The sequence below is a fragment of the Hydra viridissima genome, unplaced genomic scaffold (genome assembly GCF_058129835.1).
Source record: "Hydra viridissima isolate aposymbiotic clone 2 unplaced genomic scaffold, HvirCarnegie_v1 scaffold_1, whole genome shotgun sequence".
NCBI classification, from domain to species: Eukaryota; Metazoa; Cnidaria; class Hydrozoa; order Anthoathecata; family Hydridae; genus Hydra; species Hydra viridissima.
Genome location: NW_028324300.1, coordinates 8,921,940 through 8,945,830, shown reverse-complemented (window position 1 = coordinate 8,945,830; position 23,891 = coordinate 8,921,940). Strand labels below are relative to the sequence as shown.

The 23,891-nt window shown below is 28.8% G+C and overlaps 1 protein-coding gene and 1 pseudogene across 1 annotated transcript in view; both read left to right on the top strand.

Annotated features, from left to right (window-relative positions):
• Positions 1-9,267: 9,267 nt before the first annotated feature.
• LOC145188284 (unconventional myosin-Ie-like) overlaps positions 9,268-23,891 on the top strand; it is a 25,069-nt gene continuing 10,445 nt past the window's right edge. Inside the window, exons 1-17 of the mRNA XM_090074851.1 lie at positions 9,268-9,455; positions 9,660-9,791; positions 10,334-10,423; positions 10,632-10,726; positions 11,412-11,589; positions 15,095-15,172; positions 15,349-15,433; positions 15,575-15,678; positions 15,848-15,980; positions 16,645-16,708; positions 19,512-19,644; positions 19,815-19,895; positions 19,966-20,052; positions 20,263-20,346; positions 20,542-20,628; positions 21,983-22,063; positions 22,167-22,252. Of these exons, the coding sequence (XP_089930977.1) occupies positions 9,453-9,455; positions 9,660-9,791; positions 10,334-10,423; positions 10,632-10,726; positions 11,412-11,589; positions 15,095-15,172; positions 15,349-15,433; positions 15,575-15,678; positions 15,848-15,980; positions 16,645-16,708; positions 19,512-19,644; positions 19,815-19,895; positions 19,966-20,052; positions 20,263-20,346; positions 20,542-20,628; positions 21,983-22,063; positions 22,167-22,252 (1,601 nt within the window). The 5' untranslated portion in view covers positions 9,268-9,452. The remainder of the gene's footprint in view (positions 9,456-9,659; positions 9,792-10,333; positions 10,424-10,631; positions 10,727-11,411; positions 11,590-15,094; positions 15,173-15,348; positions 15,434-15,574; positions 15,679-15,847; positions 15,981-16,644; positions 16,709-19,511; positions 19,645-19,814; positions 19,896-19,965; positions 20,053-20,262; positions 20,347-20,541; positions 20,629-21,982; positions 22,064-22,166; positions 22,253-23,891) is intronic.
• Positions 12,469-14,684, top strand: LOC145196119 (uncharacterized; annotated as a pseudogene).

Genomic DNA, 23,891 nt, shown 5'->3' with positions numbered 1-23,891 from the left:
TAAATTTGTGACTTTAACTAGAGCTTAAATCTAGTTTCTGTTACTTTAACTAGAGTTAAAATCAGTTAAAATAAAAAAACTATTTTCCCCAAATGATTATTTTACAATATACAAAATTTAACATTTTTTATATTAGGATTTTCTTATAGCATACGAACTTGTTAGGTCACGCCACGGTATTTTGTAAATTTTGCATATGAATATCCAAAGCAATGGTGGGGGTGGGGTTAATGAAAACCACACTTTCAAATAGAGTTTATGAGTATTTAAAAAATATAAATACTTTTGTTTTAGTTCTTTGGTTTTCCAGCTATTTAAAAAAAAGCTATATTTTGATCAAGTTTTTTTGAATTTAAAGGTCTTGATCGATTGGTATCGGTAGCTATAATGATAACGATAGTAGTGACGATAAAAACAAAAAAACAATAAAAATAAACTGATTTTTGTTTTTGCTATAAATATAGTTTAACTCTGCAAAGATTTTTTTCAGTACAACGAAAAACTGTTGCCAACTATAATTATCTACTGTTTAAACTGACAACTACCGAATAGTTCTAGTTTCAATAGGGTATTTTTGATTAGATATTGAATATTAGAAGATGAATAAAAAAAAAAGAATATTAAAAGTTTAAAATTAAACAATGAATATTAAAGAAAAAATATTAAAAGATAAATATTTAAGGATAAATAGTAAAAGATGAATATTGAAAGATGAATAAATAAATAAGAAAGAAAGTGAAGTTTTTTTAAAATGTTACTATTGTTTTTATTTGTGATTAATAAGTTAATTTTCTTTATAGCTACAACTTTGTAATTACATTCTAATCACTATAATTAAATTACATTATATTATCATGCAATTTTTTACTTATGCTTTATTTGCTATATTAGATTTTATATAAATTATACTATACATAAATAAACTTTAAATGGCAATGTTATAGTATTATAAATATCTTATAGTTTTATTAGATTGTCTAATATTGCTAATAACTAAATTGTTATTCCATTATACTGTTATAATAGTTATTGACAATTACTATTCATCATTTTATTACATACGAGCATCAATCTTCTATAAATAATGGAGGGATCTACTCAGAAGTTGGGTAAATGAAAAATGTGTCCTCTCTCGCTCTTGATGGTATCAAAGGTTTTCCCTCAAATCTTTACTTTAATAAAAGTTATGAAACACTCTTAAACTCTTATCAATTATTTTACATTATGAAACTATACACTTAAAAATTAAAAAAACAATTCATCGTATGTACGTGTATAAGGAGGAGATTTGATTTGCGCTTATATATAGTGGTACCACTAGTATAGATACCACTATATATATAGGTACCACTATGTATAGGTACCACTATATGAGTTACACTAAACAAAATGTTTAAAAAATTTTTTAAATCAAGATCGACTTAAAAATTGATTTAGTTGAAATATTTGAATAAAAAATTTTATTATAATCATATAGTTTAATGTTACTGGACAATTTATTTTTAAGATGCCATGAAACAAATAGAACTTTAAGAGAGTAAAACAAAAAAACTTGGTGGTAATTAATACTATTGTAATAACACATGCTGTTGTTATATCAAGAGCATTATCTTTGTTTAATTTTAATTCATCTAATCTCTTAGATGAATTAAAATCGAATAAACAAACAAAAACGGAAATTAAAATCACAAAGTAAAGAAAAAAAAATACAGACGGGCATTTTACATCATTTTTCACAACAATTAAAGCAAAATATAAACAAAAAAAAAAAAAATTAATAAAAACAGTGGTGTAGATAGGTGGGGGCAGATAGGGCGACTAAACCTTTTTTGGGGTGGCAGATTTGTAAAACTTTTTTTCACCCTTTACAGAGTACTATAACACGTTACTCAATATTTTGTTTAAAATAGCATCAACTGGTTACTATAATGAGAAAAAGGAAGAATTAATGAAGTGGTGGTACATGCAGTAAGCTAAGAGTTAAGTTTATGCAATGATATATTATATATACTAGATGTCTAACTTGCGGGATTTTATTAGACGAAAAGTGAGGCCGCTTTTTTTGTTTACAAATTGAATCCGCCATTTGTAATAAGGGCAAAAACTATATCCGCCATTTGTAATAAGGGCAAAAACTATATCCGCCATTTGTAATAAGGGCAAAAACTATATCCGACCTGCGAAATAAAAGTTAAAAATGCACGTTTTTGCCCGAATTAGAAATGGCTCCCACGGCTTCACATTTCGGATCGAAGTTAGACATCTAGTATATATAATATATCATTGAGTTTATGTGCTACAGCAAATTAGGTTCAATGTTCAGATATTTTGGTAGAATTAAAAAAAACCGCTATGAATGATGTTCTTACGCATGGCTCAATCTTTATAAGTAATTTATCTTTATAAGATAAAGTACTAATAAAGATACATATTTACTAATTGGTCAGCATGATAACAATATTAAAGTTTGATAAAATTAAATCAAGTAAAAAGATAGAGATAAGGATGCCAGGATGATTACCCGATTAAATCGACTTTTAGTCGATTAATAAGAAACCCATAGTCGATTAAATCAACTATTCGATTTTTCAAAGTCGACTAATTTCGACTTTCAACTAGTCGACTTTTAGTCGATTTAGTCGAAGTCGATAACAACACTAATTTGAACAGCATATTGAAGCGTATTGAAATTTCACTACACATTAATCTTTTACAACAATCATTACTGGTAATCTGTATTTATCAGTAATAAATGGACGGTATGAGAAAACTTTGGAGGCGCTCAAAAAAAGCGTAACGGATAAAAAGAACACTTTAACCTACCCAACCACCTCCCCGTATAACGAACTATCACGGTTGAATTGATACCCCCACTTTATTACGTAGCGTTTTTGTAAAAGATTCCTCTGTTCCTCCCTAAAAAAAATAAATAAGACAAAATTCTACCATCTTTTATGTATATGAAAATACAACGTTTCGAAGCAAACATTTAAAATGAAAAAAAAAAACTTTTTTTACTAATCAATGTATCACTTTTATCCTACCAGGTTAGACAGTGATACGTCACGAGCTGAAGGGTTGTGTTATTGTGATGATTCGTTTAAAAGGGAAGGGGGGGGGGGGGAAATCAAATTTTAAGGACGCATTTTTATCGCTGAAGACAAAGGACTTATAAATGATGCAACTCATTGCATTACATCAAAGAGGCCGGAGAAATCAGCAAACCATGCAAGTTTTCGTTTTTCATATTTCATATATTATTTCATTTGTCATAAAAAGCACAAAATAACCCATTTACTTTTGTCAAATAAAGTTAAGTTTATATATAGCTGGTAAATCTTACTATGTTAATATTAAATACTTAGTTATTCTTGCGGTTTGCCATAAATTGGCTTTGCTGAGTTCTTTAAAACTGTGACAAGTTATTTTTTTCTTTATTGTATTTACATTCATTTTACGTAAAAGTTATTTATCCTTAACTGTATATATTTCTGTTGTTAAACAAAAAAAAAAAATTATATAATATTCTTAAACTAGAAGTCTACAGCAATATAGTAGATGGAGTAGTTCCCTGGACATGAAATCAATATGCTCTAGGTAGCTACAAAACTAGTTGATATTTTGTATTACTTATCATATCTCTAGCTATACATGTACTAAAGTAGTTAAGTAAATGATCTCAATTTCAATATCATCATCCGCGTTATTTCTTGATATATTATGAATGTCTAGCTATATAAAATTAAGGTTAAAACTTGGTTCTATTGCTGTTATCTTTAATAACTAAAAGCAAGCTGATGTGACTGGTTGGACGAGACCAAAAAGTTTCGACGAATCCAACAGACTTTAAGAGAATTAAATTTCTATTGTTTAAAACAAAAGGTTTGTAACAATGCGCTACGAGCGTGGTTCGCAAAAAAAAAACATCGTTGCACTTAAGTGTCTGATATGTCCACGCTGAGACAGTTCACAACAGAACATGTTTTCGCCGTAAAATACAAAAAAGAAGACTGGTATACAGCACGAGTAAATTTAAGAATAATTAAATTCCAAAAAAGTTCAATCGTTAAAGTGGAAGATTGAGTAACAGCTTTTGTATTACTTCCAAAATCAAAGCTTTTAAGAAAAAACATAAAAAAGAATTTTTAATTTCGAAGAAAAGGTTCGTAAATCTTCGAAATGCTTTGCTTTAGTTTTATGCATCAGTTTTAAAAATCGTCTGCTCGTGTTTTGTTGTTTTTATATATTGCTGCATAGACTGCTTCAAAAAGAAAGTTATTTGTTTTAGTTGATTTACAAATTTATTTTTAAATAAATCTATATAAAATGGACAGAGCCGATTTGTAAAAGAACAATGTCGAATATGATGTAAACAAGAGATAAATTCTATATCGAATAAAAAAAAACAAAAAACAAAAAACAAAAGGCTTCCTTAAAAAGTCAAAGAGTTATTAAGTAGATATTCTTCCAAATCAATGAATAGTCAAAGACAATCTATTTAACTACTGGTTTTCAGCTTCAAAATCAATGTAGAGCCTATCGAAGTTGGTTTAGTAGCCGTAGAATCTCAAATAGCCACATCAAAGCACAGAATATTCGAACTTACTATTAACACAGCGAGAAAAAAATGCTCAAGACTCATTGAAACTAGAAATTAAAAAAAAAAAAAAAAAAAAAAAAAAGATAAACAGTGATTTAGTTGGTTTGACAAGAACAAGAGAATGCCGACAATTAACATCTCCCCCTAGAATTTGTGCTTACGGAAAGGAAAGTTGAACTAGAAAAAGATCATAAGAAAAAGAAAGATTTGATGATGAGAAACCAAAATTTCCGATATAGATGGAGGGAAGCCTTAAAAAAGGTATGTAATTTAGCGCCAGCTGTATGAAAGACTCCGACCCCGAATAAATAGTTGTCGTCCGCAAGTTGAAGAGGATCAGACTGATTTGCTGAAAACTATTTGCGATATTGCTCTTTATGGGTTCATGAGCAAGCGATATTGCTCTTTATGGGTTCAGCAGTTCATGAAAAAAGAAGAGATGCTGTTATCAGAAGCACAAAAATATTAGGTGGGTTGACCGAAAGTTGCAAAAGGTAATATAAACGTGTTAACGAATAAGCTAGATGTGGCTTTAATTCAGGTGTCGGCTAAAATGGGGCGCTTAAAATACTTTTTTTTTTGTTGCTACCAACACAATAAGTTTGATAATTTATTGCATTTATTGACGCGCATCCCTTTCACTCAATTCCTGGCTCATTTTTGGTTTTATATAAACTCTTGCTTATTGCTTTACAGCTCGGCTTAACAGCGTAGCGCATAAAGGCAAAAGACACATAAAAGCTGTCTAAGTTAGGTTGGTTCAATCACAAAACGATGCGCATTTACGGCATATTAATGAAAAGTTCTGTACAGAAATTGTATGACGTCTTGAAGAGATTGTATCCTCATCAAGTTTTTTCCCGTAGTCAAGATGACAAGGCCAGAGTTCTAAAAAGAGTTTGTAAAAAAAATATTTTTATAAAATGAGGAAAGAAAGCTTTTTATCTTAAAATAAACTGTTTTAGGTGTTTATTAGTTTGACTTCTGCAAACAAACACGCACCTTTGCTTATGCAACACAAGTAGGTCCCATCAATATAAATGCTGTTATTGAAGTGCACAATGACAGTTTAGGGAAACCAATTTTTGTTGGATACTCTACTTTGTCCTACTTTGCCATCAGATCTGGAGAACAATTATCGTCGAACTCCCGCCCTGGATTTTAGAAAGCTGCTTGGTTTAAAAGAGGTTAAAGATTTCACTAAAAATGGCTTGTTTGTTAAACAAGTTGTCATTCTGATTGTAGATGGTGATCTGGACGAGAATCCTTGTTATCAAAAGATTCTCTTTATTGATTGTGCTAATTAAATAAATGCCATAGTTTTGGATATAAATATATACCATAACTAAATATCTAATTTATTTAAATAATGATTTTAAAAGTAATTGAGGTAAAAATTCAGAATTTCCATAGCAGGTGGTATGCACATCATGTTTGAACAAGTCATCATATTCTTCAAACCATAAAGTGTAAAAATTGGAGATGCTATAAACTGCCCTCACCGTCACCGTCACCGTCACCTGATTGCTTTTTTACTACCACCGATCCCTTTCTTACAATTGGCTGAAGGAGGACTTTTTGTTCCAAACGCATCGAACAACAAATATCACAAATTTCTCATCTTATTTTGTTGGATGAGCCGTATAGTTTGATTTATTCTCTCCTACCTGATTGTGGTATATAAGGTCCTAATCAATTAAGCATGGGAATTTCGGCCTTCGAAATCGACAAAATTAAACGAAATTCGTGTTTCAATTTCGGATCGAAATTGAGAACGAAATTTCGATTTTTTGGATTGTTTAATTTCGCGAAAAAATTTCGTATAATTTCGGGTCATTGAAAGTAACGAAATTGACACGAAATTAAACATAAGTTTTAATTTCGAAATTCGTGAATTTGTAATGTTTAAAAATTTCGTCTTTCGAAATTCAATATAAATTTCGATACGAAATTGAAACACGAATTTCGTTTAATTTCGTCGATTTCGAAGGCCGAAATTCCCATGCTTATAATCAATAATTTCTTCTGTCCATCTGTGCAACATCTTCTTCAGAACCGCTGTTGCATGATATGTTGCTTAATTCTGTCAATGTTGGGCAGGAATAATCGTATGGTAACACTTTGCTCTTGGAAATATTTACTTAACTCAATCGTGCATCGAGGTATTTAGCAATTAAGTACTTTGATATGATAAATTTGTATGGGATCTTTGCCATCTTTTGCCTACTCCATTCCATTCAGCGTGTGAAAGACTGATAGATGTGGCGTTAAAAATCTTTAAAGAATATGACGTTTGAAAACATAAACAGCGTTTCTTGTTTGTACATTTCACGGTTTTAAAAAAATATTGCGACCACTGGACATGAAATTTTTATCCATTCTTCTAACTTTATCAACACAATAACAGATGCTTCACCTTCTGCAAACACAGGGTTACCATCGATAACCAGGTCCAACCAGATTTAAGCAAATTGAATGTTTATCAACTCAAGAACTTTGTCAAACTTGGATCAAGATGATTCTAATTAAAACTAAATTCTTTATTAAGTTTTGGCACTTGGAACGTTGGTTGCCAAAAAAATGCATTCAAGTCATGTTTAACAAAGTATTCAATTGAACAGTATACACTTTATTCGTGCCTCGGATTTTCATCCGGCCAACGTTGTCCTTGACTATCTTTTTCTCTTTCTGTCTATCAGTTTGAAAACTCGATGCACTCGATGTAATTCAGGTAGAGAGGATACCCTTTTCTTATCTTGAAAATAAGTGAAGGCAGATGATTACTAATACCTGTGTAAGAAGCACTTAAATAAGCCACTGCATCATTTGGTCTTTGGTATTGACAAGCTTTATATTACCAATCAGCGAAATATTAGCATATGTTTAGGAGCCACAACAAAATGATGATCTGCTAACTTGAGTTGGCATTTCATGTGCATTCCATGGTTGCTAACTTGTTTGCAGCGGTTAGTCCAATAGGGAACTTTGCTTCATCATCTTGCGAACGAAATGTTACTTCGTCGGGACACAGAATTTCAGCTAGTTCTTCTAGGAATCTGATAATAGCATGCACAAACTTCTTCGATGGATGCGAAGGATGCTTTGAACTTTGATCTTTGTAAAGTTATTGGCAACAAATAAAGGTACAATTAGAAACGTTTCAACTTGAAACCTTTGCGATTCAAACCTTCTGTAAGCTGATGTTAATCGTGTGTTAACAATCCATATCACTTCGTTGCAATGTCGTTTGTGAACAGCAGATGCTGATATCGTGAGCCGACTAATTGCTTTCATAAATTCTGATTTATCACATTTCTCAGGTCGACCAAATTTTCCGTAACGGTTTGTCAAGAAAAAAACAAATACCCCCTTACCGCCTAACCGTTACGTACTATTGTGTATCTTTTAAGTACAGTATTTATATTGAAATGTAAAGTTTTAAAAATGGTTGAACAATTAAAATAATCTGATTTGCTGAAGAAAAGTCTTGCCTTTTATGTTTCATTTTTCTTAAAAAGTTGTTTGTTCAACGAGTTGGAAAGGTGTTTCTGCACTAAAAAAATCCTAGATTGAAAGATAATTGTTTTAGCGGCATGTCTCGTCAAATTCATCAAGAACAAGTTAATAATACGTGACTCCCTTCAGATTTTTCTAAAAAAACTAAAAAGAGTTCACCCTTTGGATGTTTTCTCCCACTTTGGCGCAAAACTAGTTACGATATCTCTATTAACAAGTTTATTTTTTTGTACATGTCTCTTTGTACATAGATCATAAAAAAATAGTCTGTCATTAAAATATATAAGAATAAGAAAATTAAGTCTATATGTTGCTAAAGATTGAAACTGATGGTCTTTTTCAAAAAATCCCCTTTTCTCAGAGGTTTACTATTATAGAGAGTGAGTTACTTATAGATAACTTGTTGATCCTGCAATAGCCACTGTAACTTTTTACAAAAAATATATATATAGATATAAAGTCACAATATGAACAGTTGTATTAGCTCTAGAGATTTGTTAGCTCTTATAAAGCTGCATGTTTAACTATAATAACCCCTATAGATAGATATTGTTCATGGAGTTATGGATGTGCTCTTATATCGTATAATGGTTGATATACTGTTTACATACTATTAGATTGATGTTGCAAGTTCAATCAATCTGTAGCAATGCATATAGGTTGGATTGAATATAGCAAGGTATTTAACATCTTTCAAATGTGCTATTGGGAGGAAATGAACAAACCATTCATTCCTAATTGGTGAAATATTTTTTCATCAAGAGTTTCTCACCGACAAAGTGAAGATTTACAGGAAGACTTCCCTATAACGGTATATAATTGGATTGGAAAGTTGTAAAAATCAGTAGCAAATATTAAAAAATAGATATGTATTGATGGGAAATGATTCTGTGATACTGATGCTGGAACAATAAAATATGCTAAGTTAAAAATATTTATAAGTTTTTTTTGCCTGCATCCGATTTTTATTCTAAAATGGTGAACAGAACTTTACTAATGGTTTTGAGAAGCAGAGAGTTAGTAAGATTTTCAGCAAAAGTTTAGGAGATTAAACAAAAGCCATATATGTTTATAAATGTGCACATTCAATTTTCAATCAATTATTTTTTTTACTGTATGTGTAAATAAAATATTTATTGTTTATATAATTAAAGTATTTTTTTTAATAGGAAACTGTTTATTAGGCTAGATACAACTGGATTTCAAATGTCAATACATCATCACTAAGAATTATAGATAGATAATAGATTAAAAGATAAAAATGTTTCAATAAACTCAGTTTCCTTGGTGATGAACCATTTTATCTTGGTTTTGGGAACTAATTTAACAATTAAAAATGGTAAGTTAAAAATTTTTTTAGTCTTCTATATTATAACATTCTACAACAATTATATAAAACAAAATTTTATCTACTTAACTATCTTTTTAAAGTTTATGTATAATTTAAGTCTTTCCATGTTTATGTATAATTTAAGTCTTTCCATGTAACTGCCCAAGTATTTTAAAAAACTTTATTATGATATTTTAATACCTGTTTCTTCAGCCTTCATACCATTGGCAAAGCAAAACTGATGCTAAAAGCAGTGGTGTTGAAGATATGGTCCTTTTGACCAAGGTCCAGGAATCATCTATTGTTGATAATATCAAGAAGAGATATATGGATGATCTTATATTTGTATCTTTTCTCTATTTTTTTGATATAAGTGTTCTTATTATTGTTATTGTGATATTATTATTAGTAATATTATTGTTATCATTATTGTTTATTATTATTATGGTTTATTACTATTATTTATAATCATCATCATCATCATCATCATCATCATCATCATCATCATCATCATCATCATCATCATCATCATCATCATCATCATCATCATCATCATCATCATCATCATTATCATCATCATCCTCATTTCTAGTATCCTTTTGGCAGTTCTTAAGATTGATTATTTAAAAAATAGTTTTACTGTGAAGTAAGCCATTTATTACTTACAAGAGAGATGTAAGTTTATAACTTTTTTATTTTAAGTTACATGTGTTTTATTTAAAATGTTTTTTAAATATGCGTAAATCTTTTTTAATGTGTTTTTAAAGGTTTTGTTAAAATTTTAATTAGATTCAAAAATAAATTTCTTTTTAAAAGTATTCCAAGGATTTATATAAAATATAATACATACTACAGCAAATTTCATTCTTTAACACAAGAAAAATAAGACCTATATTGGTCCAGTTCTTGTATCAGTAAATCCTTTTAAGCAATTACCTTACTTCACAGACAAAGAAATTGAACTTTACCAGGGGGCTGTAAGTTATTAATGTTATTTATGTTATTGATTTTAGTTTTTTTATAGTCAGTATACACGCTGACTTTTATTTCATTTTTACACACAGACAAAATGATATTTTCCAAGTTTTGTCTAGAAAAAGTTTGTAATAGGTATTTATAGAGACAAAATTTAAGCAAGTTCCAATATAAACATTTTTGTATTTAATCATAAATTGTTTTTCCTAGGCTGCATATGAAAATCCACCCCATATTTATGCTTTAACTGATAACATGTACAGAAATATGCTTATTGAACAGGAAAATCAATGTGTTATTATCAGGTAAATTCTTTCTTTTCTCTTTTATGTGGAACTGCTAGTATTTTTTTACTTTGAAATTGGGATTAGTATGTAAGAATTTTAGTTTTGTCTATATGTAGGTTCTTTTTATGTTAAAAAAAAATTAATGTGTTTGCAAATCTTAATAGGAAATGATTTACAGTTAGATACTTCACTTTAATATTAATTGAACTAATATCAAATAAAGTTACTACCCACTCATCACTGATTGCTAATACTCCTAAAACCACATTGCAAAATTATGACTGTTTAACAGTTGTTAACTCTGGAGTCTGTAAAAGAAAAGAATGTTTTTAATAATAAAGGCATTTGTTTCATATATATATATATATATATATATATATATATATATATATATATATATATATATATATATATATATATATATATATATATATATATATATATATATATATGTATATATGTATATATATATATATATATATATATATATATATTTTCAATTTCACAAGTTTGAATTTGACAACCAATTTAAAATGGGTTGTCAAATTCAAACTTGTGAAATTGAAAAAAAAGTTAGACCGTGTTTGCTATGTAAAACCTTGAGGTAAAGTGACTCAACATAAGTCTGTAGCAGATATTTAATAATAGCTTTTCAGTTATTATATTTACAAATTAAAAAAATTTGCTTAACAATTCCTTTTAGTGGTGAGTCCGGTGCAGGAAAAACTGTAAATGCTAAGTATATCATGAATTATATAGCAAAAGTTTCCGGTGGAGGCGAGAATGTGCAAAAAGTTAAAGAAGTTATCTTAGAATCAAACCCTCTATTGGAAGCTTTTGGAAATGCTAAAACTGTTCGAAATAACAACTCTAGTAGATTTGTGAGTTTTTTGTTTTAACTTTCTTTTGAGTTGAAAATTATGTTTAAGAAAATACTTTCTTATATATAAGTTGGTATGGTTAACTTCATTTTTAGCTTTTAATTTTTTTATTTGTTGATATATATGTTATTCCTTTTTTTTTTGTGCTTGTTTATTGCCACTATTAAAAGTCTATTTTAACTGAGTATGTAAGTTAACATAAAAATAAAAAATTAAATAAAAAACATGAAATGAAAAATAATTTAGAAAAAAATAGAAAAAAGACTAGAAGTAGAATAAATGCAAACTTTCGTTAATAGTTAGATACAATGTAATAGTAGTAAAGTTAGCTTGGAAATGTTTTTTTTTTAAATATGTCTGGTTTACTTTTAATAGTTTTTATGAATGTTTTTTTGTTTTTGGCCATTATTGTTAACGAACACTGTGTAAGACAATTAAAACACAACAAGTGTTTTCACTGTGGACCAGAGATCATTATAGGTTTGATGGAGTGTCACCTGGGATTTTTTTCACTGATAAGTTATTGTTATGATTGTAGTAAAAAGATTTAATCATAGTTAAAATTAGTTTCACTTGCTAAGACAATTAAATTGTCAAATCAATTTTCAAATAAAATGTGAAAATGAATAAGTAGAGTTAAATTGAGTTCCAAATTTTATGTAGGAGATCTCTTTTATTTGCCGGGCAATCATTTAAACTAAAATTTAAATTTAGTTAAAAATGTTAATGTTGTGTATTTAGTATACTCGACTACAAATTGGACTTTTTCAATAAGCTTAAACATTAAACAGTGCTTCTCTGTTAATAAAACCTGTCTGGATGTTCTCTTAGCGTAATTTCACTTCATTAACATCACCAACCAAATTCATTAAATAAAAATACCAAGTATATTATGTCTGGAAACAGTTTCTTACGTGATTCGGTTTGTGCAGTGTGTTGGGTTAAAAAAATGGCCAGATCTAAGCCACGATCTAAAGTCACCACCCAAGTACAAGATATTATTGAGTTCTACATATATGATGGTTATGATAAAAGTATTATGAGTTTTCCTAATGTCATATGTGGTAGTTGTAAACGAAATTTACACCTTCTCAAGAGTGGCCATACTTCTAGGGTATCATGGGGACTTCAAGTTGCTAAGGTATTTTGTATACTATTAACAATTAAATGTATACTATTTCAATGTTATGTAAAAGAGTTAATTTTTTTTGTGTGGATGCACTATATGGGTAGTCTTTTATTCCTGGTCATGTAGTTGTTAGCAATAAATACTTTAATCGATTATTTATAATACATATTTAGATATGTAAGATAACTAAAACAAATTTTTAAAAACAAATCTTTTTGCATAATTTGTTGTAAAGTTGTTGTAGAATTTTGTTATTTTATAGTCTGAAATGCTTTAGATTGATTGGGGCAACAAAAGAAGATCTTCTGATCCATGCTTGGGTGTCACTGTTCTAACATTTAGTGAACCAAAAGTAGCTGAAAATGTATGGAGTATTTGTTTTCTTGTTACTGGACAAGGCATCTCTCATCAGTGTACACAAGCTGCTGCTGTAGACAACTTAATTGGTCACTGTTTAAAATTAGGAGAATATGCTGAACAAATAACCAGTGCTATTATTTTAAAAAAATGGAGAGTGAAGGTATAGAAAAAGGGGCATTTTTAAAACTAAAAACACAAGGAGCGTCTATCTCTATTAGAGTTGAAGCTCCCAATTTAAAGAGTAACAGAAGCAGTAAACAACTTTCTCTTCAAACAGTCATGGAACTGCAAGTCTCACTTGAACTTCTGATAATGCTACTAAAAAACCTTGTTCTACAATTAGAACTGGATTAAATAGAAGAGACTTTGTGGAAGAAAATATAGTTCAAAAATGAGATAATCTTAAAGAACAACTAGATGAATTTTATAGTGTAGAGCAAGTTGAATTTATTTCTAATCAGAATGAAGCTATCATAAGAGATTTAGTATATATTAAAAATCCTTCTGATTTAATCCTGCATATTATTAAAGAAAGAGGTGTAAATCCATGTGTAGGTTTTGTATGAGTTTCTTTAGATGGTGGAGGAGGCTTCCTTAAAGTTGCTGTGAATGTTTTTGAAGAACAAGAATCTGAAAATAAATTTATGAATAGTGGCGTTCAAAAAGTTCTTATTATAGCAATTGTTGAAGATATTCCTGAAAAATATGAAAACCTTAGATTAGTACTTGAGAAACTCAGTCTTGAGGATGTAAACTATTATATTGCTTTTGATCTTAAATGTGCTTATGTATTATTTGGTCTTTCATCACATGCAGGTAAAAAAGCTTGCTTGTGGTGTAGTGGTGAATGTACGCTTGATAAAGGAACTCTTAGAACTGTCGACAATATTGATTCCTGTTATGAAGCATATATTAAAAATAGATCTATTAGATCGTCCATGAAGGAATTTGATAACATTGTGAACAAATGCCTAATATATCTTAACACCAATAAAAATACTGTGCTAGAAAATTTAGTTGCTCCACATGAGTTACATCTTCTCATTGGAGTAGTAGATAAAATAGCAGGATTTCTTTTAACTGAATGGGATGGTTTTGATTTGTGGCTGAAAAAACACTATATAATTAAAAGGGGATATCATGGAGTTGGATGGGATGGTAATAATGCAAATAAAATTTTTAAATTGGTTGATGAACTTCAACTTGAAGTGCATCTTAAAGTACCATATCTATTTCATGTAATCCAAAGCTTAAGAACTTTTAAATCAGACAGTGACAAGAGACAGTGTCATGGAAAATCCATATTATATGCTGCCATGTTTTTCTTTTTGTAAAGCATGCAGGATGCAGCTTGTCAAAGTATACAAAGTTTAAGCCTACATGGCAAAGATATAAACGTAATATAGATCATAAAGATTATGGAGATAGATTGAAAACTGCTGTTGTTGATTTTGGAATTAAAAGATTATAATATTGTATAGTTATAGAAATTATACTTTGTAAAAATTTTCATTTTCATTTTATTGTAAAGTAAAGCTAGTGTAGAAAAAGTTTTGGGGTTGGAGTAAAAAGAAAAATACAACCCACAATTTAAGACACCCCCTGCCCACCTGCGTTAAATAGATTTTCAAAAAAAACTTTTTTACTGACCTAAACTAAATCAAAATTAATCAATAGATTTCAAATTTCATCCAAAAATGCTTAGGCATTCAGGATTTATGGACATATAAAATTAACAACCCCCTCATTTTTGTTGATGAGGGAGGGGGTTCAGAGTTTTGTGTTTTTTCCACTCTTAGCAAGTAAAACTAATTTTAAATATGTTTAAATCATGTGAGTATAGTAAAAACAATACTTTATTTTAAATATGTTTAAATCATGTGAGTATAATAAAAACAATACTTTATTTTAAAAAAATCCCAGGTGACACTCCATCAAACCTAATATGCCTTCTGGTCAACAGTGTTTTACTTAATTGTCTTATACATATACAATAAGTTTATTCTTATGATTTAGGGCAAGTATGTTGAGATTCAATTCAGTAGAGGTGGACAACCAGAAGGAGGGAAAATATCCAATTTTTTACTAGAAAAGGTCCATACATTTTTTTTCTCTAGAAGTTACTGAGTTATTTAGATAATTTTTTTAAAGAAATTTTACTTTATTTTGGAAGAAGGAATTTTAAAACATAAAAGTTGCTTAACCATTTTTTAACATGCTAACCATTCAACATTAACCATGTAGTAACCAGTACCCATTTTAAAATATAGTCAAGAGTTGTTTGTCAGAATCCAGATGAGCGTAATTTTCACATATTCTATCAACTTATTAATGGAGCTTCACCTGAAGATAAAGGTATACTTACTTATAACAACATGGTTTTAAATATGTTGTTAAGTTTCTCAAGTTTTTATGTCTTCTAAGTATTCTTTATAACTTTATTGTACTTTGGGACACTTGATAAGTAAATTCATCAGCTATCTTTTTCTTTTTAAGAACAATTTGGGTTAACAACTGCTGATTACTATTACTATTTAAACCAAAGTGGATGTTATATTGTTGATGGTGTAAATGATGCTAAAGAGTATGAAGATACCAGGGTAAGCTATAATCATGTTGTTCATACTACTATCTATGCAGTGCAGTTTCTTTTTGCTTTTCAAAGATTATATATTGCATGCAGACATTGAGATTGCTGCATAAATTGGGCAAGCTTTGTCTTTGTACTAAGATTTTGTATAACTGAGCTTTTTAGAATTATTTTTTTAGAATGCCATGTATACTATGGGAATAAGTGATGCTAATCAAGCTAGCATACTGCAGATAGCTGCTGGAATTCTTCATTTAGGAAATATAAATTTTTCTGAGGTTGGAAACTATGCACAGCCTGAAAATGACGATTGTAAGTAATCGGTTACTAATTTGAAAATTTTAAAGTGGTTTTTTTAGATTTTTATTCAAAGCTGTAAAAATTGCAAATGTGGCAGTTAAATGCTGTAATCCATTTTTAAAGGTGCTCAATCATTTGCTTAATGCTTTATACTAAATTTTTTCATTCATTGAAATTTCACATATCTCTAAGAAAGATATTATGAAACACATTGGAATAAAAACACAACCATGCAATCAAACAGAACCTAGAATTACCAAAATTTTTATTAGCAATATAATAAGATTAAAATGATTTGTGGAAGTTGAGATAAGAATCTAATAGGAGAATAATTTTGGTGTTAAAAATATGTGTAAACTCTACTAATTTATTCTTATATACATTCTTATTTATATTCTTATTTATATTCTTATTTATACTTTTATTTGATATAATTTAACTATGATAATTAGAATTTTTACCTAGTTATAATTCTAGTTTAGTGAAGTAAAAGGACCTGAATCTGTATAGCTCTAATGTTTCAAGCTTGTTGATATATATAACCCCACAATTTGTCATTGATTTTTGTTTAAAGAAAAAGTCCTCAAGCATCAAAAATTTTAATTTTTAATTCTTTTTGTAACTACATATCTGACAATTTACTGAAAGTGTTATGGTTTTACTATTATTTTTTTAGTTCTTCAATTCCCAGCATTCTTGTTACAAATTGACCCAGCTGCATTAAAGGAAAAACTTATAAGGTAACTTTTCCTTTGAAATAGCATGCATGCCAATATTTGAGAATATTTACTGTAGGGTATCTCATGAAAGCAATATGGTTATTTTAGCAATATGTTAAAAATATTAGCAATATGTATACTTTTAAAGATGTGCTTAAAAACTTGTCTCTGGTAAAACATTTAACCATATCATTAATTCCAACAACATTGTAAAACTAAATTTAGCATAATTAAATAACAATATTTTTGGAATAATGACTACATAAAAAATTTTCTGTCAATTCACGCAATATGCCTTAACAATAAAGTGTTTTATATTGGATTCAAGCCAAAACCTGCTTACTGGTATAAAAGTGCCAATCATATCTACATACCTTCATGACATTTTCAGTTGTAAGCATTTTAGCCTTTAAGTTATTTTTATAATTGATGATAACATGCTAACTACCACACATATGCTGAGAAAGCGTCAATCAAATCTGAAATGGACAAAGAGGGGAATTCTTGTTGACAGCAAACCATAAATATATTCTAATGAGTGATAAAGTAAATGATGATAAAAATTGGGTGCGGAATACAATACAACAAGCCCTACCAAAGAATGGCAGCAATGCTGAGACAAATTCACTGAGCTTAAATCAAAAGTGAAGCAGAAGGAGGCCCCTAAAAAGGAGGTGTACTATACAAACTCGTGGAGGCAATTCTCATGATATACTCCATCTCACATTACTTAACACTCAAATAAGTGCTCTTCTTTGCAGTGAAGAGATCTAGGGTGTATGTGAATCATCAGAAACAATGGTAAATTGTTTTTTTAATGTTAAACCTCAACATCAAATGTAAACAGTAAAAGTGTCGTCTTCAGTAATGTCTATATAATTGCTAACATTTTAATTTTCTTAATAATCAGTATTTTGTTTTCTTTCAGGTACAGAACAATAATAATATAGATTCAATTGAAGAAACTGATGTTGAGACAATTGATGGCACAGAGCCCACAATTTTTGAATGAATATAAACGTTTTACTATGCCTGTAGGACAACACAATGTGAGGGAGGCTAGGGCAAGTCAGTGAAGTACAAGTTGCAATGAAAGCTTTGCTTCTTTTCATGGTACTAAAGAACATATAGGTGGTCAGGACAACAGATCTTGTAAATTTTTTTCAGATGAAAAGAAAGTGACTGGTAATGCTCAAATTGCTATGTGGCAAGCGATGGCAAGATACTACTCCACTAAAGCAGAGTATTACAAAGGACTTAATTTGAAAAAGTGCACCATGGATTGAAATTCGTGTGTGTAATTGTCTAAACAAAAATATTTTTACATTTTTAAATAATTGTAATACAACTCTTCATACAGTGATGAAAAGATTTTGTGTAATTAATATTTTCAAAAAAGTGTGATGTGCTTAAAGCTGTATGTTATTGTTTTCTCATTTTACCTTCAGTAGAGAATTTAAAAATTTAATTTGTTGTATTGTAAAGATCCTGTTGAACATAAAAATGAATGTCCAAAACTGTCCATAAACAACTATTAATGCATATTTTAAAAGTTACTATTTAGATACCGAATAGTAATGTCAAGTTTTGGAAATGGAATGTTCATGATTATGCAAAATGCAACAACACAAAATTACTTTTGATGCAAAAACTGGGCAAAGACAAAGTGTTCCACCAGTGATGTCAAGACAACTGAACCTGGTCTTTAATACCCCAAAGCATTGCTCAACAATTCATCTTGTTAACCTTTGTGTTCTATTAAACCAATGTTGGTGTTCAATTTTTGGATCTAAATAGGGTGTAATGATAAGGTGGAAACATTTCCTGCTCACATAAACATGCTCGTTCGAACCTTACCTCTTTATTCAAATTGATGAACCATCAATGGCTGCAATACAGTTTGAAAACTGCACAATTTTGAAGAATTTGTCAATTAACTTGTCTAACGCTGTTTCTTCAGTTGGAAAGGTAATTTTACTTCTAATCTACTAATCTTACTACTTATATTCTTACTATCTCAATTAGTCTCCACAAATTGCTTCACACAACGACCAGCAGAAGGTTTGTTAACACCAAATAATTTGGCTAAACTTCTCCCGCCATTTCCACATGCCAAGTAGGTCAGTCCAATTAAAATCACAATATGCAGGGACAAAACATGGTTTCTGAAAATAGATCTTTTAAGAAAAACTTGGTATTCTTGGATCAAAAGTTCTATCTGTAGTCAGGGAAATCAGTACAACTTAATTAATTCAAAATTGTGTAGATTTTTCCAATGGGTTGTATCGATCTCAAAAAAAGTCTCTGCTGACAAAACAATATGTTGTCGACAGTTTCTACCAGTTTTTCAAGTTCAAGCAAAACTACATACGCCATAATGAAATAAAAATTTTATGCTATAACAGATGAGTAATAAATTGAATTCAAAATTACAGCTGCTTGCTTGATGTTGTTAATTTAACGAGGAAGTTCCACAATAATTGCCAGATTTTCTAATTTTGACAAAAATCTTTACTGTTTATGAGACTTAATTTGTTTAACCACATAGTTATTTTAATTTAACAATGTGGTTAATCTCTAATGATATGGATAATGTTATATGGATTTTATGAGACAAAAATTGTTTATCCATATGTTAATTTGCATAGCAATGTTGTTAAAATAACCATATTGCTTTTATATATACCAAAGTTGTTAAATCTTTCATCAAATCTTTTACATTTTGTAAGGTATTCTTTTAGAATTTGTTATAGCATTTATCTTTTTACTTAAGTTTGTTTGTTTTTGAATTTTTTTCATTTAAAGTTATTTGTAAATTTTTTAGCCGAGTTGTAGAGAGTACTTGGGGTGGAAAGAAAGAAATAATCAACATGACCTTAAATGTTGAGCAGGCCAGTTACACAAGAGATGCTCTATCAAAAGCTCTTTATGCAAGATTATTTGATTATTTGGTTGAGGTATTAAAAAACCTCAAGCATTTTAAACAGTTTTTATGTAAAATGTACTATTTTAGATTGTTTTGAATGAGAAAAATAGATTTTTTTTTTTTTAAGGAAAACAAAATTACAAAGCTAATAATAGGAATTACTAATGCAAAAACTAATGAATTTATTACTATTTTTTCCAGTCAGTTAACAAAGCTATGCAAAAAGATCATAGTGAGGTTTCTTGTGGTATTCTGGATATTTATGGGTTTGAAATTTTCCAGGTAAGTTACTATTATTTTTATGTCATAACTTTAACTAAAATAACACATTATAATTGTTTATTAACTTTAGAAAAACGGTTTTGAGCAGTTTTGCATCAACTTTGTAAATGAGAAACTACAGCAGATTTTTATAGAGCTCACACTTAAAGCAGAACAGGTAAGTTAAAAGTTATTTTAACCCTTTCATGCACCAATTATTTTTTAATAATTGGGGAAGCTTAGCTTAATTTGTTGTTATACAACAACCCAGCGCATGAAAGGGTTAACCAGCTTAACATTCATATTTGCTCTTTTTACTGAATTGGCCAAGTGCCATTATTACACATTACTCATGTTTTCTAATATAGAACATTGTTATGTTATTTAGGAAGAATATGTAGATGAAGGAATATCATGGACACCAATTGAATATTTTAACAACAAGATCGTATGTGATCTCATTGAATCTAAGGTAATCTTTTCTCTTGTCTACTGTGCACACTAACACTGCAGGTGCTAAGAAGTTGTATATTAAATGGATTTTACTCTTGAAGTTTTAATATCTTTTCTATATAAAATGTAACTTTGTAGAATTTTCTTAAGATATTTTTTGAATGAAATGGTTTTCAGGTTTATACATAGTTATATATTTTTTTTTAACATAAAGAAACCACCTGGTATCATGTGTGTGTTAGATGATGTTTGTGCTACAATGCATGCAGTAAGCGAAGGTGCTGATGCCAAGCTTTTACAGGTTAGAGTAGCATATCTTCTGCGCTTAGATATTTTGTTAAATTGTGTTTTAAGACATTTTTAATATATTTTATATACAACATGTTTGTGTATTCAGCAACTTAAATTGTTTGTTTATATTACTCTGAATAGTAACTCTTATAAATATAGGATTATATAAAATATAAATCCTGTTAATATAATAGCTACCATATTTACTAGTATCAAAAATGTTAACCATAGCTACTAGTAAAAATGTTAATTAGTATTTTGAAGAAATTAGAGAGATATGGAGTTGTTATGTCTGAACATAACATCTCCATTTTGACTTCTGCATAATGATTTTTACTTAAAAGCGATGTAGAAGTTCCTCTCCATAATAATTTTCACTTCAAAACAATGAAATACTTCTTTTTACCCTAACAATACACCTTGCTGAAACTAAAACAGTATACGTGAATTAACTTTATGAAAGCTTACAAAACTGATCTTTTTTATGAAGCCTAAAAAAATACTTTTTTTTTTTTTGATAATAATTACATTTTATTGTTTATGGGTCATTTCATATCAAACAAGTATGTCATTCTAGCTTTCGCATATGCTAAAAGGCTTATGAAAACTTGAAAGACCTGAAAGTTTGAGTACCAATTTCCTTAAGGTTCTCAAGATATTCGCATTTATTTTTTGGGTTTCTGTTGACTACATTTTATGTTTTTTAAAAGTTTATTTTCTCATATTTTTTATGTAATAAAGCAAAAAATTTCATTTTGTTTTTGTTTATATTTTGGCAAATAGATTTCCTTTACCTTTCAATCAGACCACTGGTTGTATGATACCTTTCAAATGATGTGAATTCATGCTATTGTGATAAACTTTAAATCATATGATATACTGATAACTAAATCATTTTGTTTTATTTCTGATAGCTATGAGCACAATTTGTACTTTCTGATGATTGTTAACATGTAAATAACATAAAATAACATATTATGTAATTAATATAAAATTATTATTTCAAAAGTTTCCAGAATAGAAAATGTATGTATGTATGTATGTATGTATGTATGTATGTATGTATGTATGTATGTATGTATGTATGTATGTATGTATGTATGTATGTATGTATGTATGTATGTATGTATGTATGTATGTATGTATGTATGTATGTATGTATGTATGTATGTATGTATGTATGTATGTAATGTTGTTTCTAAATGAATTTACTTTAAAAAAGTTTGTTGATTTAGAAAATACTTATTTTTTATTTACCACGTTTTTAATTTTTTGATTGTAAAGTTACAAAACTTGTTGTTAAATTTAATTATGTAACTGAGTTATTGCTTTACAGTATTAAGCTTATATTTTATGCAATTTAGAAACTAGAAGGTCCTCTTGGAAGTCATGAGCATTTCAACAGCTTCAGCCAAGGTTTTGTAATACATCACTATGCTGGAAAGGTAATCTTCTTTTAAATAATAATTTTAAAATGTAAATCTACAGAAAAGTTGTTGAGAAATTTATTGCCATAAAATTTTGTTTTTATGTCACTTGTTTGTATAGGTAACATATGAAGCTAATGGTTTTTGTGAGCGAAACCGAGATGTGTTGTTTACAGATTTGATTGTTCTCATGAAGAGCAGCGAAAAGTAAGTTAAAATATAAATAAATTTTGGATAAGTCCTGAAGTTGTTTTTTAAAAGTATTTTTCAGACAAGTTTTTTTGAAAAGTTTTTTAATGGCCCCATGATACCTGTAAATTTTTAGGCTATTTAAATACTTTAATGGTCCCCAAAGTGAAGTTGTTTGAAATAAAATCCCAATTATAGTATTTGATAACCATGAACATTTGTTAAGGTCATCACTTCTATGAAAAATAACAATGCAACAAAGTCTTTATGTAAGAATCTAGGAATATGTAACACTTTTGTAGATGCAAATTTAATTTAAACAACAAAAAGACCCAAATCTTACAAAATCTAATATTATTACATAAATAATACACTAATCAGCAGTTCTAGCTTTTAGTTGTTAGATAAGATTTATATATCAATAAGAATAATAACTTTATTACACTTATGCAGAATTTTTTTAGTGATTTTAGCAAAACTCTGTATAAGTTGTATTTACACTTATTCAGAATTTCAGAGTTGTTGTAACAATAGAAGTTAACAAGAAGCACTGACAAGACTTTTCAAAGTGCAATTGTGAATCTTCTGAACATACAGAAAATAGATGCAGTAGCATAGATGATAGCAATATTAGAGATAGAATGTAAGCTAAATTACATAAAACTCATGTTTTGTAACACTCTATCTCAGATAATAGCTTCACTCAACTCAAAGTATGTGTATAATGTAAAGTATTCACACAAATTGCAGAAGAATTAATGGTAATCTACAAAATATCAGATTTAAATTTTGTTATTAAAAAAAAATTTTTTTTTTATTAGTTTGAAGTTTATGTGAAGTTTTGCATTTTAAAACTCAGTATTTTATGATGCTCAAGAAACCATATTGTTCATTAATTCTCTACAAAAAGGTTTACATTTCCAGATTCTTGTAATAAGGAGCTTCCTAGAATTGTTAAACAAATTATTGTTGGATGAAGGATTGATCCCAGACAACTTAGATAATTCAAACTTGTACAAATTTACATCAATTTACATACAATGATGAAGAAAGTAAATAAACACGGCATTTGGAAAAAATGCACTTTATGGTCAGTAATTGACAATCATTGATGTGATTTTTTTTCTTATACAGTCTAGTGTTAGACATAAAAAATTATTCAGTTTTGCTAAAGTAGTGCCCCGTTTCTAATTTGACCATGGTGAATATTTTGTTTCAGCATTTTATGTGGCTTTAGAGCATTCTGAACATTTCAACAGAGGCTCCTATTTGTCTTTAAATCCTGCTATATGACTTTCTACTGTTTTTGAGTTGCTGAATTACTAAGAGTTCAGCTGAAGTGCAATATCACCACATTATTTGCTTTAAACAATAATTAAAAAATTTAGTTTTAATTGAGTTTTTATTGTAATGTTTTTTTTTTGGCAATTTCAAAACACATTTTTACTTTAATTGTAAAGAGTAAACATACATAGAACCGTTATCAAACTTACAAAGTTTAAAAATGTACAGAACAATATTACTTAAAGCTAGAGTGTAACACATGTTGAGAAGCAACAGCTATTAAAAACTTTAAAAAGTAGGAATGCTACTATAGTGTATTTATCATTTCCATCATTGGACTGTCCCCAAAACTTTTGTTATGTGTCTTAATATG